The following is an 18,534-nucleotide window of genomic DNA, read 5'->3' as shown; positions in this document are numbered from 1 at the left end:
CCCAGGCACATCTATTTATTCTTTTACTCAATCCTGATCCCCAAATATAAATGACATTTTTCAGCCTCCACACTTCTAATACTTAATGTTTCCCTCACCTAGACTGCTTCTCTTTCAGTTTCTAATTCAACTCATCTCCTCAATGAATTATTCTAGATAAAGTAGTCCTATCTCCTTGATTTGAACTACACAAGTCATCAATCATGCCTTGCATTGTTATTTTACAATTGAATTATTTTAATATTATTACATTTCTTTGTGAAATCACCATAATATCCAGCAAAGTGCTTTTAAACAAAACTAAGGATCATCAATAAATGTATCTTGACCAATTAGCCAAAATTAGATTAAGTGCAAAATACTACCAAAGCAAAGTCTCAGCCTGACTCTTCCAGTTAAATTATTTTCTGGCAATTTGTCCTAACTAAACTAAGGCTCAAGATCTAAAGTTGGCTAGCACGTTAGTGAAGACACCGCACTACTATTTTTTTTATTTAACAAAAGTCACACAAGCACTCATCTTCAAAAACATTCTATTTATACATCAGATTACTTAATGTAATCTATCCTAACCCCAATCTTAGGATCAAGTCTCAAATATAATCACTCTAACTAGGTCAAATGATAACATTGCCAATAATCTAAAATTGGTAATTTCGTGTGGTTCAATTTAACATTTCCACATACTGTTCTTCTAGTGGTTATCACCATAATTCTAATATGTTTTAAAACTTACTAACTTTACAATTTATTTACTGACTGCCCTCAATCAAAAATGAGAAATTTAGGGGTGCCTGGGTGGCTTAGTCGGTTAAGCGTCCGACTTTCGCTTAGGTCATGATCTCACGGTTCGTGGGTTCGAGCCCTGCGTCGGGCTCTGTGCTGACTGCCAGCTCAGAGCCTGGAGCCTGTTTCAGTCTGTGACTCCCTCCCTCCCCTGCTCACGCTGTCTCTCTCTCTCTCTCTCTCTCCTAGAAATAAATAAAACATTAAAAAAAAAAAGAGGCCAACCAATATAATCATCTTAATATTAGGTTCTAAGGGAGTCAGTATTTCATTCAACAAGTCAATTCTAGATGTTATTTTTAAAAGCTTTTATTAAATAGATGCTAAGCTATTTCTCCACCTCCGGTTCCATAGTTTCATCTACTCATACAGAGGATTGGGATTCCACAACTCTATCATGACTGAAAACCAGTGATGAATCTAATGTCTTATTTCTTCTGAGTACAACTATCTCAGGCAAAGAAAGGATTCAAACAGGAAACTTTAGTAAGCTAGATTAAGTCACCATCTCAGCTATGGGGGAATATGGATGCACCTTAATCAAGAATGGTAATTTGCACTATCACTGCACTATTAACTATTTTAAACAAAATCATTTTCTACTATAATCTCCTTTATAATAACATAATAGAACTGCACAAGGGCCAAAGAAGTAAATTACAAACAGAGCAGACTAGGTATGATGACAAGAAGGAACAGAAAATATATATATATTTAGTGTTTTTAAGAGATTTTTTAAAAATTATCAGCCTAACAACTCATCCTCCCACTTTTCACACATAAGTGATAATTCTCATCAACTCTGATTAAGATTTACAAGATCAGGAATCTATACTTAGCTTGATACCAAAAATTACTTTTAAAAAGTAGTTTTTATCATTAGGTTGTCTTAACCTTTGTAAAGAGAAGTGGTGATACAACTCAATAAATGAAAAGGAAAAAATCTACAAAGTCAGGATTTATTGTCATAGAAACAATTATGGAACACTAAAGATCTAGCTTTAGAGTTTCTTCATAAAGGTATTCAATTAAGTCATAACTTCTGAGACCCAACAACTGTTGTTACAGTTAACAACCTTGACCAAAACTACATCTCAATAAATAAAAAGGAAAAAATCTACAAAGTCAGGATTGTCATAGAAACAATTATGGAATACTAAAGATCTGGCTTTAGAGTTTTTTCATAAAAGTATTCAATTAAGTCATAACTTCTGAGACCCAACAACTGTTGTCACAGTTAACAACCTTGATCAAAAGTACATTCTCAACAAAAATATTCTTATTTGCCAAAGTCCTCACCAAGTGAACTTAAATACTTTAGGATTTTACCTCCCTTCCCTTCCCTTTTTTGCCCTTCTTTGGAAGGACCAAATATCAGTGAATTGACTAAATGAGAGAGAAAGCTGAGAAGCAAAGATTAAAAGACAAGATAAACTTAACTTCTCTGATTGTTGCGAGCGACCTCAATTAGTCATAACATACAAGTAGTTTCAGTTTAAGATCACATCTACTTACTTTTAGGATCTAAGCAGTGAAAAGATTATTAAATTTTAGAGTCAAAATACATCCATTATGGACTAAGTGACCTAATGCAAGTTCTTTGAATTCAGTCCTCTGTTACTATAAAATAGTATCTCCTTGATTAAGTGATTATAAAAGTTAAATGAGATTATGGAAATAAAAAATTCTCAGTAAATCACAATGCAAATTCTAATTACTGATGCTACTGAAAGTATTAACAGAAACACAACACAACCTAATTTCATCTCCTACCATCCCTAGCAGGAGAAAAAAAAGAAAAACCAGAGGAAAAGAGATAGGACTAAGCATAGAAAGCTCTCTGGAGGAATATATTTACATGATTAAAGGGATGAAATTGAAAAGGCTTCAATTCCTCATTTTATTTAAATCTCCACCAAAAAGGACAGATTTACAAATAATTTTTATTGTTCATGTGTGTATTAATATTTTTCACATAAAATATTTAAAAACAATTAGTACGCATTTCTCAGATTCCTGCCATTAAAACTATATACATGAAATACAATAAACAGAGGATATCATGGAAAACCATATTTTTCTATGGTTCCCATTCTTGTACAATGTGAATATATGACCTTTTTAAAAAGTTCACTGTTTTCAGAATCACAACATATAATGAGCAAACAAGTATCTTTATACTTCAGAGATTTCTTTGAAAGGCCCAATCCACAGAGTCCAACACCTATTACTAAGTACAACTTTTTACTCTGGCTAATTTTATTCTGGAAGGGGAGCTAACAGACAAAAAGCAAAACTCTCCTCAGAGGGTACCAAGTGATTTGAAAAGAACTCTGCCCGTGGGCTGTATATGGCTCATGTTACTCTCAGGGTATTTACTGACTTCATGATATATCTCGATTTTTTTTCCCTCTACTCATAAAATAAGCATAAATGTATATTTTTGAGGAAAGAATAGAGAAAAATCTTTGGTATCAATAGAGTAAGTTCTTCTCTGCCTAATTATCTGAGTATCAACATAAACAAAAGCAACGGTAGGATCTAGTAAAAGAACCTTAGGGTAATGTGGGAAATCATATTGACAAAATAAATGACCTTTATGTGCTTTAACTTTAAATCGGCACTTAAATCAAAACCGATTTTTAAAAGGGTCTGAAAATAAGCCCAATTCCAGAAAGCTGGGAAAAGGGAAGAGAGAAGGAAGCATTTACCTGAAGCATCTCCAACTTTAAAATCACTGTCATCTGAACTATCATAATCGAGAGCTTCTAGCAGAGAAGCTGCCAAAGGCTTCACCTGCCTCCTCTTGGAGCTGCGATCCACTGTTAAGAGAAAAGCATTACATCGTCATTAATAATCACACCAAGGACAGAAGACAGCTGTGATGCTGAGGGAAGACGCTGATGACCTCGTGCAGGGAATCTCTGTCTAATTTAGTTCTCAGCAAATGGTGTAGGAAGCTTGCGGTGGGTACACCGGGAGGGGAGGGCTGGGCAGCAACACCGACAGCTCCAGCCTGGCAAAGGCGAGCCCAGGCCGGCCAAAATCAGAACTGACCCTCTTGCACACTGTTATGTTTCTGCCACTTGTTCGTAATCCCTCACTTAGACACGGTAACAGTCAATACAAAGAAAACGCAAAGCCCAGGGAATAAAAGAAGCCCTGTTCATTCCCGTGTACGTGGAAGGTCTAAAAAAGGTCCAATTTCCCGCAGGAACCTGCCACCCCCACCCTGCTCCCACAGGCCCTGACTTCTAGAAGGGCTGAAATGCACCTTTCTCCCGGCGGAGGCCTCCGACACACTTACTAAGGAATCCGAGAGGTGGTCGTTTGGAGGAGACCTAAGGAGAGGCTGTGAGAGCCCAAGCAGCGCCGAGGTCGGGACAGATACCGCGGAAACAANGCGCTCCCCTGTCAGAGGCGCCCCCAGGCCCCAGCAGCCCTGGGCAGTAAATTTCCTCCGTTAAAACTGTTAGAAAAAAAATAATAAAAGAAAGAAAAACTTTATTAGCCTGCCCCAGAAGCAACAAAAGACCCAGAATTTGCAAAGTCTGAGGCCGTTTGCCCGAGACAATAGAGACAGCAACGACCCGGATACAGCTCTGGAGAGAAGGAAGTGAAAATACACAGCAAAGCGCGGCCCTAAAAGCAGCAAGAGGCGTGAACGCATGCGCTGAACTTGCCGCCGCTCTCTCGGCATCGCGCTCTCTCTCCCGCAGGGAGGAGGAGCCGAACAGAGCCGAGCGAGAACCGAGAGGAAACCGAGAGGAGCCGAGTAGTGACGAGAGGGAGCCGAGAGCCCTCGCAGACCCTGCGCCGCTCTTCCCACAAATCCCTGAGGTTTCACCCCCAGCTCAAATCCGTGGGAGGCAATTTTTGTTTCTAGCTTTCGTTTAAGGAGTTACCCAATGTACACTTGACATAAAAAGAGAAGTTGCTAACTTAGGTGACTACTAAAAATATGCAAATAGTACCGAGAACCACACTCTACCTGCTGCTTCCGTAAATTGCATCGCTTTAAATATCTTGAAACTTGCGAAGTTTTTATTTCCTGAAAGAGGGAAGTGTGAAAATTGCATTAGACTTTGATGGCTGGGGCTTTGAAAAGCACCAATGTAACAGGGAAGAAAAGTAGGAATTTAATTATAATAATATTACAACGAGTGTACTGTGGACACTAATTTTCACACAAATATAACAGTTTTAATTTTACTAAGAGAGAATTCGTCTAGCGGGAAATATTCCATTTCACAAGTATATCATGTGTTACCTCAGGATGTGTGTCCATATGAGTATGAAATAATGCCTTGCATCCACTTGGGAAATTTATTTTTTGAGAGGAATGTTTAAACCCATAAAAACAGGTAAGTATGTACAACTGGATATGGTATTTCTCCAAAGGTCGCTTTTTTAAAAAAAAATTTTTTTTTAATGTTTTATTTATTTCTGAGAGAGAGAGAGAGAGAGAGAGGCAGTGTGAACAGGGGAGGGCCAGAGAGAGGGAGACAGAGAATCCGAAGCAGGCTCCAGGCTCTGAGCTAGCTGTCAGCACAGAGCCCAATGTGGGGCTGGGACCCACAAACCATGAGATCATGACCTGAGCGAAAGTCGGATGTTTAACTGACTGAGCCACCCAGGCGCCCGAATCTCCAACAGTTTCAAATGCCACATCACATACAGGTTAAATACTTTTTACATGATATTAAAATGTTAGAATCTGACTAGTATTAATATTTTTCAAAAGGTTATATATCAGGCAGAGAAAGATTTGGATGAAATTGATTTGGTTCATTAGTTTATTCCACACATAAGCGTGTTGTGGCAGTGTTTGTAATATGGGGAAATAAATGTGTAGGAATCAAATTATAAGTTGTGGAACTTTTAAAAAAAATGTGTTGAATTATTTTGTAAACTAGAATTGAATTTTATAATATTAAACTTGTAAAAGTAGCAAATATTTACTATAATAAAGTGCAATTTATGGAGTGATTACATAGAGGCTGTACCTTCTGCAAGACAGTGGTCTCTTTCTTCCAGAACTTAAGAGATCACTGTGTATGGTGAGAAAGGCTGCCAGAGAAAAAGTACACATGCAAAAAGGAGAGAAAGCTCTCAGGAAAGGCTTCCTGATGTAAGTTATAGATCCAAACAGGCTGAACTGGGCTGGGAAAGGGAGAAAAGGAGATGGAGGTGTTCCAGACCAAGAAAAATTCATATGCAAGTCCTGAGGGCTAGGAAAGCATGGCTAGTTAGATTTCCCAAAAGCTGGACGACTTCTAATACCCCAGGACATTTCACCATAATAGTAGTTGTATAAATTACATTGCAACCTCATCTTTCTGTGTTCCTCATTGCTGCTAAAAGTGTAAACTACTCCAATCTTTAAGTATCTCTAGTTCCCTGAACCAAACCACTGCCATGTGCCCCCTCAAACATCTCCACAGTGCTCTAGAAACTTAAATTTGTTAAAACCTACATAGTAAACCCTCTTCCTTTTCAATGATCATTTACCCACTTCCTTGTCTAAAATGGGAAATTACCCCATAGCCCTCTCAACTAGAGGCCACTCAGCCCTTCCACACCTCATTTTCTCAAGATCCAGAGGTTGCATCATATCCTTCATATTCCTCACTGGGCTTCAGACCTGTTACTCCTCTAGTTAAAAGTCTAGCAACTTAATTATTTCACCAGCTCCACTTTGGAACTTAATTTCCATTCTATTTGAAACATCAACCATACTGGGGTGCCCGGGTGGCTCATCTGTTAAGTGTCTGACTTGGTATCGGCTCAGGTCATGTCTCAAGGTTCATGAGATTGAGCCCTGCATCAGGCTCTGTGCTGACAATATGGAGCCTGCTTAGGATTCTCTCTTTGTCCCTCTCTCTCTGCTTCTCCCTCACTTGCATTTGCACACACACACTCTCTCTCTCAAATAAATAAATAAACAAATAAATGAATAAAACCATACTAAGGATTGTTTTACCTCTGAAGTTAAAAAAACAATCATTCCACTCTCTAACAACCTCCTAGATTCATTGGGAGGAATTATGCCAAATTATCTAAAAGGGAAAAGACACTCCAAAAGCTAGCATTCACGTTTCTATAAGAGAAATTCCTAGAAATAGGTTGTCTTTTTTTTTTCTTTTTCAAAGATTTTTATTAAAGGTCTTTACAGAGCAAAATCCAGATTCCAGATCCAGCTGCCAAGGAAACTTTGTTATGCTATGGGTACTGGCTGCAGCATGGCAGGCCTCTCTGGCTTCACACCCTTTTGTTCTGAGATGGGGGTGATAAGCAGTATCTCATCTTTGGGTTCCACAATGCTCACATGATCAGGCAGGAGCTTCTTAGGGCCAATCTACCATTTGGGTCCAAGGGAGGCATGATCTTCACTTTCATACCCTGTACACCCTGTCTGAGCGGCACATGGTACACACTAGAATCATATAGTAGTTAACAGGGCCCCCACTGTGAGTCATCAGGCCATCCACAAACATCATGGATTTAGCCCTCTGTCCTTGTAGTTTTCCAGACACCATGACCTCACAGCCTTGGTCCCACTCTTCACACAGGAGTTTGTAATGCAGAGACTCTGCCTGGACACTAGGACACAGATCTCTTGTGGCCACCTTTTCAGTATAAAGCTCTACACTGCCCTCCAGGAAGCCAAACCTCTTCTGAATCACAGGGGTCAGTTCCCAGAACAACCAGCTGTGTACTCGCGGCCAAGGTAACGATTGCTGTCCTGGTTGATGTAACTCAGACCTCAACCCCAGAGTAGCCATGTTCAGCCAGCTCCTGAGTGAGAAACTCATTCAATTCAGCATTAAAGATGCCATCTGCTATAAACTCCCTTTCCTTGGAAATGTGCACCGCCATCTTGCCACTGTGCCCTGCTGATAGAAATAGATTTTCTGAATAAAAAAATATAAACATTTATACTTAATAAATAATGCTTGGGGTACCTGGGTGACTCAGTTGGTTAAGCGTCTGACTTCGGCTCAGGTTATGATCTAACAGTTCGCGGGTTCAAGCCCTGCGTTGGGCTCTGTGCTGACAACTAGCTCAGAGCCTGGAGCCTGTTTCAGATTCTGTGTCTCCCTCTCTCTCTCTGACCCTCCCCTGTTCATGCTGTCTCTCTCTCTCTCAGAAATAAATAAAAAACCATTTTAAAAAATTTAATAAATAATGCTTAATTGCTCTCTAAAAACAGGCTATAATATATATTACCACCAAGAGTACATGAGAATTCTTTCCAAACCCCTGGCCATTGAGTATTAGCAATCTTTTTTTTACCTTTTTTTACCTTTTTATTTTTAAGTAATTTTATATATATGAAAGAATGCAACAATAATACTGAGTTTGTGTATACTTCTTATCCTGCTTCCACGAATGTCAACATCTTGCATGACCATGTTATATCTACAAAACTAAGAAATTAACATTAGTACAACATTATTAAACTACAGTCTATATTTGGATTCTACTAGCATTTTGTTCCACGATCTCATCCAGAGGACCATACTACATTTTTTTTAAGTTTATTTATTTATTTGGGGGTAGGGAGCATGAGCAGGAAAGGGACAGAGAGAGAGAGAGAGAGAAGCCCAAAGAGACTTCACACTGTCAGTGCAGAGCCCAGCTTCAGGCTTCATCTCACGAACCATGGGATCATGACCTGAGCCAAAATCAAGAGCTGAATGCTTAACCAACTGACCCACCCAGGCACCCCAACATTGCACTTAAGTTAGCAATCTTTTTAACCTGTGCAATCCATGGGATAAAAGAAAGAAAAAGACAAAAATGAAGAAAAGGAAGGAAAGAAACAGAGAAAGAAAAAAATTTAAATAGCAAATTGCATAAATGTGAAAAAACCATTACTTCTTTTCTAATACCTATTATCCTTTCTTCAAAAATAAAAGCCCCAAATTTTGACCAGATACAAGTTTTTCAAGAATAGATACTACATTACTTAACTTTCTCAAAGTTATACGTGGTTACATAATTAGGTTCTGACCAATGGGATGCTACCAGAAAAGGTTTGTGCAACTTCCAGGAAAGTACATGAAATAAATTCTTATTTCTTTTCATGTCTTCTTTTTTTTTCTTGTGTAATTGTACTGGATCGAACCTCTGGTACACTGTTGAATAAAAGTAGTGAGGGTGCACTTCTTTGTCTTTTTCTTGATCTTAGGAAGAAAGCTTTCAATCTTTCACTATTTAGTCTGATGTTAGCTGTGGGTTTTCATAGACATCCTTTATCACATTGAAGAACTTCTTTTCTGCTACTAATTTGTTGATTTTTTTCATTTTGAAATGAAATTCTTAAAGAGTTTTGAGTTTTATTAAATGCTTTCCCTGTATCTATTGGAAAAATCATGTGTTTCTTTATACTTTTGCAATTTTAGTACACTGATTGATTTTCATCTGTTGAGCCAAACTTGCATTACTGGCATAAATTCCAATTAGTCATGGTGTATATGTTACTGGATTCAGTTTTGCTAGTAACTATTGAGTATTTTTACATTATGTCCATAAAGGCTATTGCTTTGCTATTATTTTTCTGTCATATAAAGAATCGTTATTATTTATGAGCTGCTTTATTAGCATCTCCTATAATATTTTTCTCTGTCTTGAAGACACACATTGTAAATTACTGTCGGCATTCTTAACTCCAACAAATGTGAATCTTCACATGATCTGCCATCTTCTTGTAAAAATACCTGTGTTACATAATCCATCATGTTTTTCATTTTATTCTATGTTCAATTCAAGGTATTCATGCATTAAAACACATATTACAAGAATACTTATTTCATAATATTACAATTACGGACAGCCTTAATGTAGTATTTTGTCAAAGCATATTCTTAATGTTCACAATTATCTTCAACTAATCAAGATGAACATGACTGTACAAGTACCATCAAAAGTAACTATAAAAAGCAGATTTATATTTAAAAATGATCCTTAAAACTACTCCTACAAAAACGTGAAGTAAGCAGCATAGTGTTACATGGACATTTTCTATATGAAAAAGAAATGAACAGAAAAACAAAAGACAGCAGTGAATATGCAGACCTAAATTTGAGTCTAGGCTTTGCCAATGAGCTTCTGTGTTACCTTTAAAATGTCAACTTTATCTCTCTTTGAGCCTCTGATTCTTTCTTTTTTATTTTAATTGTTTTAAATGTTTATTTATTTTTGAGAGAGAAACAGACATACAGAGAGTCAAAGAGCAAGCAGGGGAGTGGCAGAGAGAGAGGGAGACACAGAATCTGAAGCAGGTTCCAGGCTCTGAGCTGTCAGCACAGAGCCCACCAGGGGGCTCGAACTCATAAACAGTGAGATCACAACCTGAGCCAAAGTAGGATGCTTGACCAACTGAGCCACTCAGGCGCCCCTCTGATTCTTTCTTTCTATCTTTCTTTCTTTCTTTCTTTCTTTCTTTCTTTCTTTCTTTCTTTCTCTTCCTTTCTTCCTTCCTTCTTTCCTTCCTTCCTTCTTTCCTTATTTATTTATTTAAGAGAGTGCACATGAGTGGGGGAGAGGAATAGAGTGAGAGAGAGAATTTAAGCAGGCTCCACACTCAGCATGGAGCCCAATGCAGGGCTTGATCCCATGACCCTGGGATCATGACCTGAACTGAAATCAAGAATCAGGCACTCAACCAACTGAGCCACCCAGGCACCCTAAGCTTCTGACTCTTCATTTAGAATCTGGGGATGATAATAATAACCACCCTAGTTAAATAAAAAGTGTTGAGAAGCAGATGACAAGGGATTCTACTTCCAAAATTACGCCAGAAAATTGAAAAAAAAAAATCCAGGAACTAGGGGGGCATACAATGCAAATAATTATGTAAAAGAAAAGGAAAATACAAGTTATAGTTAAATATTAATAATTATTGATGATGAAATTGTGGAATTTAATACAAGTATTAAGCAAAGATAGGTAACCAGAAGAGTTATAATTCTAAGATTATAACCAAATCCAAGAGATTTAGAGGTAAAGAGGTAGGTGCATGGGGAAAGTAAAATAAGAGAAATTAAAACAAAAATTAAATGTTTTATCTGACTCAAAGGAGAGGCTGTTGACACTGATTATTTTGTTAAGCAGCCAGGAAAGTACAAATCAGTTTGTTAAAAATCTAAGAATAATAGGTCTGGTTCACAAAAGGTAATTGAACACATGAATTGCCTTTGTACCCTCCCCAAATTTCACTGAAATTACAGAATACATATAAAAATAGAAATAAGGCCATAAAACCATACTGTTCTTATAAACTCAGGGACAGTGTCACCAATAAACTTTTGAGGGGTATCAAGGAATTTTGACAGATACGGAGGTAGGCTCTGATTGCCAATGAAATCCACCAAACTAAGAAGTTAATAATTTCATCCAGGTGAAAGAAAGGAGTTACAGAAGTGAGATTTGCCTGTAAAGTGTTTGTATAACCTTCAAATGAGAGCTAAATGAGGACTTTGAAAGGGCTAAGACTTGGACAACAGGCTGGATAATTCATTAAAAGGAAAAAATCCACACAGCAATTCTGTTTTCAGAGAAGCTGAAAACAGTGTTTCTCTCCAGAATAAAAGTCCAAGTTCAGTTCTGGTTGTTTTTAATTTTTAAAAAATGTTTATTTTTGAGAGAGAGACAGAGCGTGAGGGAGGAGGGGCAGAAAGAGAGGGAGACACCGGATGTGAAACAGGCTCCAGGCTCTGAGCTGTCAGCATAGAGCCTAAAGTAGGGCTCAAAATCACAAACTGCGAGATCATGACCTGAGCCAAAGTCAGATGCTTAACTGACTGAGCCACCCAGTTGCCCGACAAGTTTAGTTCTATTAAGTGGAAAGTCTGACTCCAGAAATTTTCAGATTGGGCACCAGGTTTATAAGAGAAAGGAAGATAGTGAGCACAGTGACTATCAACTGCCAAAAGAAATTGAGAAATTTAGCATTATAAACTACTAATAAGCCATAAAAGATAGCCTACTCATTCCCATGCACCTTCCCTGTACCACCAACCTTCTTCCCACCCACTATAATCATCAGAGAAAAGACATCTTTAAACAGAACATGCATCCATTATCTATTTGCCAGGTGAACAGGGCTTCTTATTTAGGTAAGGTATGTAAATTCTAGCTACCAATACCATGCAATCTATGTATACAGACATATAAGAAAACAAGATTAATTAAATATTAAAGTAAAACTAACAACATGAGAGGAACTAAACTTTCAAAAACCTTTCAGACAATTCTGTAATTCAGAAATATCAGGGCCCTACATACATCATGAGATTTAGAAGGTAAAAGGGAGGCAGAGGCCATCCTCTGTTAGCTGCAGCAGCACTAAAACAAGCTCCATTCACATTCTGACAACTACTCACCAGCTTCGAAGGTGTAAGGTTACAGCGAGGAACAGTTCTAGAAGAGGTTAGTAGCAATAGGTGCACTCATTTTCTCACTTCTACATCACAGCTACAATTGTATGATTTTGAAACTAAATGTCTCATTGGGTCCCTGACTTTCATTCTCCAGTCTTTCAAATGATTATGTATGCACCAAATTTCTTTTCAGAGTAACATACCTAGACTAGTTTCTATTTCCTCTACTAAAATCTTATCTGTCTGGTACAGTGCTTAGTACAGAAAGATGTTCAAAAAAGAAAGAAAGAAAATCTCAAAATGGGAATCTAAGATTTATTATTTGATGTGGTACGGATCAAAAGACAGTGATAATTTTTTTAAAATATTTATTTTGAGAGAGAGAGAAAGCACATGTGCATGAGCAGAGGAGGGGCAGAGTAAGAGAGAGAGAGAGAGAGAGACAGAATCCCAAGCAGACTCTGCACTGTCAATGCAAAGCCCAATGGGGGCTCTACTCCACGACCCTGAAATCATGACCTGGTGTCTGTTAAAGGCCAGTGTTTGGTAACAAGTATTTGTTATGATAGCATGCTAAGATGGAAAGAAGAAATATTGAGCTGGATTGTAGCCAGAAGAAGCCAGAAACTAGCTATCATTTATGATCCTTTAAGGATATTCCTTGCAGAAAGCCCATGGCTCATTTTATTTTCCCATAATTAATATATTCAGATATATTCAAGAGAAAGCATTAATGATGAAGAAAAGGTTGCACTCAAATTTCTGAACTTCAGGAAGATTCTAAATGTTCTCATAGGGAAAAGACAGAATATAGACAAAGGAATAGGAATCAGATTCAAAACAGAATTCCCAACTGCAGCTTTGAAGGTCTGGGAAATTCTAAAATCATTTTATACTTTGTAATAAAGGGTTCATTAATAATCATTCTTTTCGAACTATATAAAACATACCACAGGATTTTCTTTAAGAATTTAGGTAGCAAGGATCTACTACAGTATTACATGAATAAAAACTTTCTACATATTTAATGAATAAATAATATTGAAAATATCTTTAAGTTAATCAATTTTCACAGCTAGTATGTATGCACAGTACAAAAAATTTTAATGCACAAAAGAGTATCATGAAAATAAATTATCAGCTTATCTTTTTACTTTAGCCAGTCATCTTTCTAATATAATAAGATTACCTTTTTGTAAAAAAAGGTGCTTAGCTCAGGGCTGAGTTCTTATAATAGTTTTATCGAGATATAATTCAAACACCATAAAACTCACCCTTTCTTGGGTAAAATTCAGCAGTTTTTAGCATATTCAACAGTTGTATAACCATTCACCACTATATAATTCTAGGACATTTACATTACTCCAGAAAGAAACCTCATATCCATTAGTAGTCACTCCTCATTTCCCCTATTCCTAGTCTTGGCAATTTCTGTCTCTTTGGACTTGCTTCCTCTAGGTATGTCATACAAATGGAATAAAAAAAATGTGTGATCTCATGTGTCTGGATTCTTTTATCAAGCAGTGTTTTCATGGTGTTTTATCAACCATGGTTTTCATGGTTCATTCACATAGTAACATAGCTTTTTTTAAAAAAACTAACATGACACCAGGATGGCGTCCTGTTAAGATGGCAGAGAAGTAGGGGGACCGCAATTTGCCTCATCCCTCAAACACAGCTGTATTGAGGTCAGAACACTTGGAATACCCAGGAATGCAGGCTGTGGAGTCACAGAAAAAGCTCCACAGGTGGAAAGAGACAGCTTGGCAGAACAGAGGTGCGTGTTCGAGAATTGGGAGACAGAAAACCAGTGGTGTAGGCATGGATGGGAGGGTACCCCGTCTGTGGAGAGACAAAAGGAAGAGAAAAAGAGGCTTGGAAGTGTAGTCTTATATTTGAACAAGAGAAAAACCTCTCCAGACCATGGGTTAGAGAACAAAAAATATGGAGAGAGCCAGTTTCTACTTTGCAAACAGCCTTAGGAGCTAAAGATCAGTTTTCAGGGGTGCACAGTTTTCTTTGGACTGAAGCCAGCCATGTGCAGGCATTCAGGGGAGAAGGGGAGCCAGCATAGGTATGCTGTAGCTATTCTCAGGTGCACACTGGGGAAAATAGTCCCCTCCCTTCAGTACTGTGGGAAAAGGGTATATTGCCCCTCCAAGGACTAAAGACTCTACAGACACCCGCCAGAGGCCCTTTGTCATCTGGGCAGAGTGGCAGTACCCCAGAACTAGGTCATGGAGTGAATGCTTTAAGACAATGGGTTTTTAATCCCAGCCCAGTGCCAAGGAGGCATGGGAGACTGTGGAGCAGGGCAAGCCATCTGGCTGTGCTACTTTGTGAGTGCTGCCTGAACAGTGTGATTTGAAACACCAGGTCTGGGGAGGAGAGATTGTGGTGTCTCCATTTTTCTCCCGGCCACCAAAATGGTGGGGCTTCAGGGAACAGGACAGCAGCCCCCAGAGGAGGCGGGACCCACTTACACCAAACCATGCCCCTCCATGCCTGGTAACTGCTTATCTATGGAATGGGACTGTCACTGACAGAACCAAACAGCCTCTCCTCCAGACCAGCACAGCCTCCAGTTCCAGGCACCAACAGACCACTGTCCTGTGGTTTTGTATGGTTACTTCAACGAACAAATCAAAGCACACCTGGTGGAAGGTCCAAACAATCCACCACTGAGGGGAATAAGTTTAGGAACTCCCTGAGCTTGCACCAATTGGTTAACAAGGCTAGAGCGGAGGCAGCGCAGAGCTAAAGTGCCCTGCATAGAAGAAAGCATAGAACAGGAAACCTCTTCCACAGGACAAAGGTGTCAGGGAATAGGTAGACAGGGCGGAAGCACCCCAGCAGAGCAGAAAGATAAACAGGAAGACCTCCAAAGCAGGGTGAAATTGCCTGGAGCTCATTAAAAAAAACAAAGTGCCTTGTTGACCCTGAGGCAGCATCCTCTATCTGTCTTATTCAAGTTAAGATAGACACAGCACTTGGTGCCTGCGGTAAACAGCCATCTGCTCAGTGCCAGGATTTTGTTTTGTACTGACCCAAATCCCTACCACCTCATATCTTTGAAACCCCCTTTCTCTCACACATATGAGTTAATGATCACTGTTTTATTGTCTCTTTCTGCACATCCATAATGTTTGTAAGCTTTATGATCCTAATAAATACTGAGCAAGGACCCTTACTTGGGGCTCTTGTCTCCTCCCAGACATTACTTTCTCTCATATTCAATTCTGCATCTGCTGTCTTGGTGAACAAGAGAAAACTCCAGACTCAAAGTCTGAGACAAGCCACTATGAACAGTGGGATAGAATAGCCAAAGATCCAACAACAGAGTGCATGCAACACACTCCAAAAATACTTCCTGAAGTGCCAAGTCCTGGAAAGTATATGATCTCTTTTTAATATAGTAGTACTTGCAGGTGCAGGACACATAATAAGCTAGTAAAACACATAAAAGACAGTAACCTATTCAAAATGATGAAACAGAAGAATTCTCCTCAAAAGAAATTCCAGGAAGAAATGACAGGCAGAGAACTGCTCAAAACAGATAAAAACAATATGTCTGAACAAGAATTTAGAATAACAGTCATAAGACTAAAACCTGTGCTTGAAAAAAGCATACAAGACAGCAGAGAACCTATTGCTACAGAGATCAAGGACCTAAGAAATAGTCACAATGAATTAAGAAATGCTGTAAATGAGGTGCAAAATAAACTATATGCAGTGACAGCAAGGATGGAAGAAACAGAGGAGAAAAAAGGTGAAATAGAAGATAAAACTATGAGAAATGATGGAACTGACAAAAAGAGGGAAAAGAAATTACTAGACAATGAGGGGAGAATTAAAGACCTAAGTGATTCAATGAAACAAAATAATATCCATATTAAAGGAGTTCAAGAAGAAGAAGAGAGAGAGAGTGCCAGAAAGTTTATTTGAACAAATTATAGCTGAGAAAACTTCCCTAATCTGCGGAAGAAAACAAGACATCCAAGTCCAGGAGGCATAGAGAACTATCTTCAAAATCAACAAAAACAGGTTGACACCATGACATATCAGAGTGAAACTGGCAAAATACAAACAGGCCCTAACCTACAAGGGTAGACACATAAAGGGTAGTAGTAGACCTACCCAATGAAATTTGGCAGGCCAGAAGGGTGAGGCAGGAAATATTCAATGTGCTGAAAGGAAAAAATGCAGCCAAGAATCCTTTGCCCAGCAAGGCTGTCATTCAGAATAGAAGGAGAGATAAAGGTTTTCCTAAACAAAAACTAAAGGAATTCATGACCATCAAACCATCCCTGCAGGAGATCCTAAGAGGGACTCTGTGAATGGAAAGCAGCAAAGACTACCAAGGACCAGAGACATCACCACAAGCATGAAACCTACAGATAACACAATGACACTAAATCCATATCTTTCAATAATCATTCTGAATGTCAATGGACTAAATGCCCCAATCAACAGACATAGGGTTTCAGAATGGATTTAAAAAACCAAGATCCATCTATTCCATCTATATGCTGCCTACAAGAGACTCATTTTATATCCAAGGACATCTGCAGATTGAAAGTAAGGGGATGGAGAACCATCTATCATGCTACTGGATGTCAATAGAAAGTTGGAGTAGCCATATTTATATCAGACAAACTAGATTTTAAAACCAAAGACTATAACAAGAGATGAAGAAGGACATTATATCATAATTAAGGGGTCTATCCATCAAGAAGAGGCAATGATTGTAAATGTCTATGCCCCCAATGTGAGAATATCTCAAAATATAAATCAATTAATCACAAACATAAATAAATGTATAGATAATATTGTGATTGCAGAGGACTTTAATACTCCATTTATAGCAATGGACAAATCATGTAAGCAGAAAATCAATAAGAAAACAATGGCTCTGAATGACACATTGGTCCAGATGGACTTAACAGATATATCAGAACTTTTCATCCAAAAGCAGCAAAATACATATACTTCGTGAGTGCACATGGAACATTCTCCAAAATAAATCACATGATGGGTCACAAAACAGCCCTCAACAAATATAAAAGCATTGTGGGTGGGCTAAATGGGCAGGAGGCATTAAGGAAGACATCTGTTGGGATGAGTAGCGGGTATTATATGTAGGGAACAAATCACTGGATTCCATACTGAAATCATTATTGCACTATATGCTAACTAAGTTGGATATAAATTTAAAAATATGTATGTATATAAAAGGATTGAGATCATACCATGCATATTTTCAGATCACAATGTTATAAAACTTGAAATCAACCACAGGAAAAAAAATTGGAAAGCCCAATACATAGAGGTTACAGAACATCTGCTAAAGAATGAATGAGTGAACCAGGAAATTAAAGAAGAAATTTAAAAATATATGGAAGCAAATGAAAATGAAAACATGACAGTCCAAATCCTTTAAGATGCTGCAAAGGCAATCATAAGAGGAAAATACATTGCAATCCAGGCCTAAGTCAAGAAGCAATAAAGGTCTCAAATACAGAGCCTAACTTCACATTTAAAGGAATTAGAAAAGCAGCATCAAAAAAAAAAAAAAAATCCCAAAGCCAGCAGAAGAACAAAAATAGTAGAAAAGATTAGAGCAGAAATAAACAATATAGAATCCCCCCCAAAAAAACAGTAGAACAGATCAATGAATCTAAAAGCTAATTTTTTAAAAGAATAAACAATATTGATAAATCCCTAGTCAGATTTCTCAAAAAAGCAAAAAAGAAAGAACCCAAAAAATCATGAATAAAAGAGCAGAGATCATAACCAACACCATAGAAGTAAATCGATTATTAAAGAATAGTATGAAAAATTATATACCAACAAAATTAACAATCTGGAAGAAATGGACATATTCCTAGACACCCACACACTACCAAACCTCAAAAAGGAAAAAATAGAAAACCAGTGAAGAACTTGAATCAGTTATCAAAAATCTCCCAACAAATAAGAGTCCTGGGCCAGACAGCTTCCCAGGGGAATTCTACCAGACATTTAAAACAGAGTTAATATCCATTCTTCTCAAGCTGTTCCAAAAAATATAAACAGAAGGAAAGTTTCCAAACTCATTCAATGAAGCCAGAATTACCTTGATTCCCAAACAACACAGAGATCCCACTAAAAAGGAGAATTACAGGCCAATATCCTTAATGAACATGGCCGCAAAAATTCTCAACAAGATACTAGCAAATCAAACTCAAAGTATATTAAAAGAATTATTCACCATGATCAAGCGGGATTCATTCTTGGGCTGCAGAGCTAGTCCAATATTCGTAAATCAATTATGATACATCATCACATTAATAGAAGAAAAGATATGAACCATATGATCCTG

The 18,534-nt window shown here is 37.9% G+C and overlaps 1 protein-coding gene and 1 pseudogene across 5 annotated transcripts in view; both read right to left on the bottom strand.

Moving 5' to 3' along the window:
* The window catches only part of PHF14 (PHD finger protein 14), a 210,921-nt gene extending 206,739 nt beyond the window's left edge, over nt 1-4,182 (bottom strand). For all 5 annotated transcript variants that reach the window (XM_077754230.1, XM_077754226.1, XM_077754227.1 and 2 more), the window contains exons 1-2: nt 4,094-4,182; nt 3,498-3,608 (exon numbers count right to left, since the gene is read on the bottom strand). In XM_077754230.1, the coding sequence (XP_077610356.1) occupies nt 3,498-3,608; nt 4,094 (112 nt within the window). In that variant the 5' untranslated portion in view covers nt 4,095-4,182. The remainder of the gene's footprint in view (nt 1-3,497; nt 3,609-4,093) is intronic.
* A 2,821-nt stretch (nt 4,183-7,003) lies between these two features.
* LOC144223508 (small ribosomal subunit protein uS3 pseudogene) lies at nt 7,004-7,665 on the bottom strand (annotated as a pseudogene).
* Nucleotides 7,666-18,534: the final 10,869 nt, after the last annotated feature.

Source organism: Crocuta crocuta, unplaced genomic scaffold (assembly GCF_008692635.1).
Source record: "Crocuta crocuta isolate KB4526 unplaced genomic scaffold, BGI_CrCroc_1.0 scaffold292, whole genome shotgun sequence".
Classification (NCBI taxonomy): Eukaryota; Metazoa; Chordata; class Mammalia; order Carnivora; family Hyaenidae; genus Crocuta; species Crocuta crocuta.
Note: the sequence above shows the minus strand (reverse complement) of the source record. Positions and strands in the feature narration are given on the sequence as shown.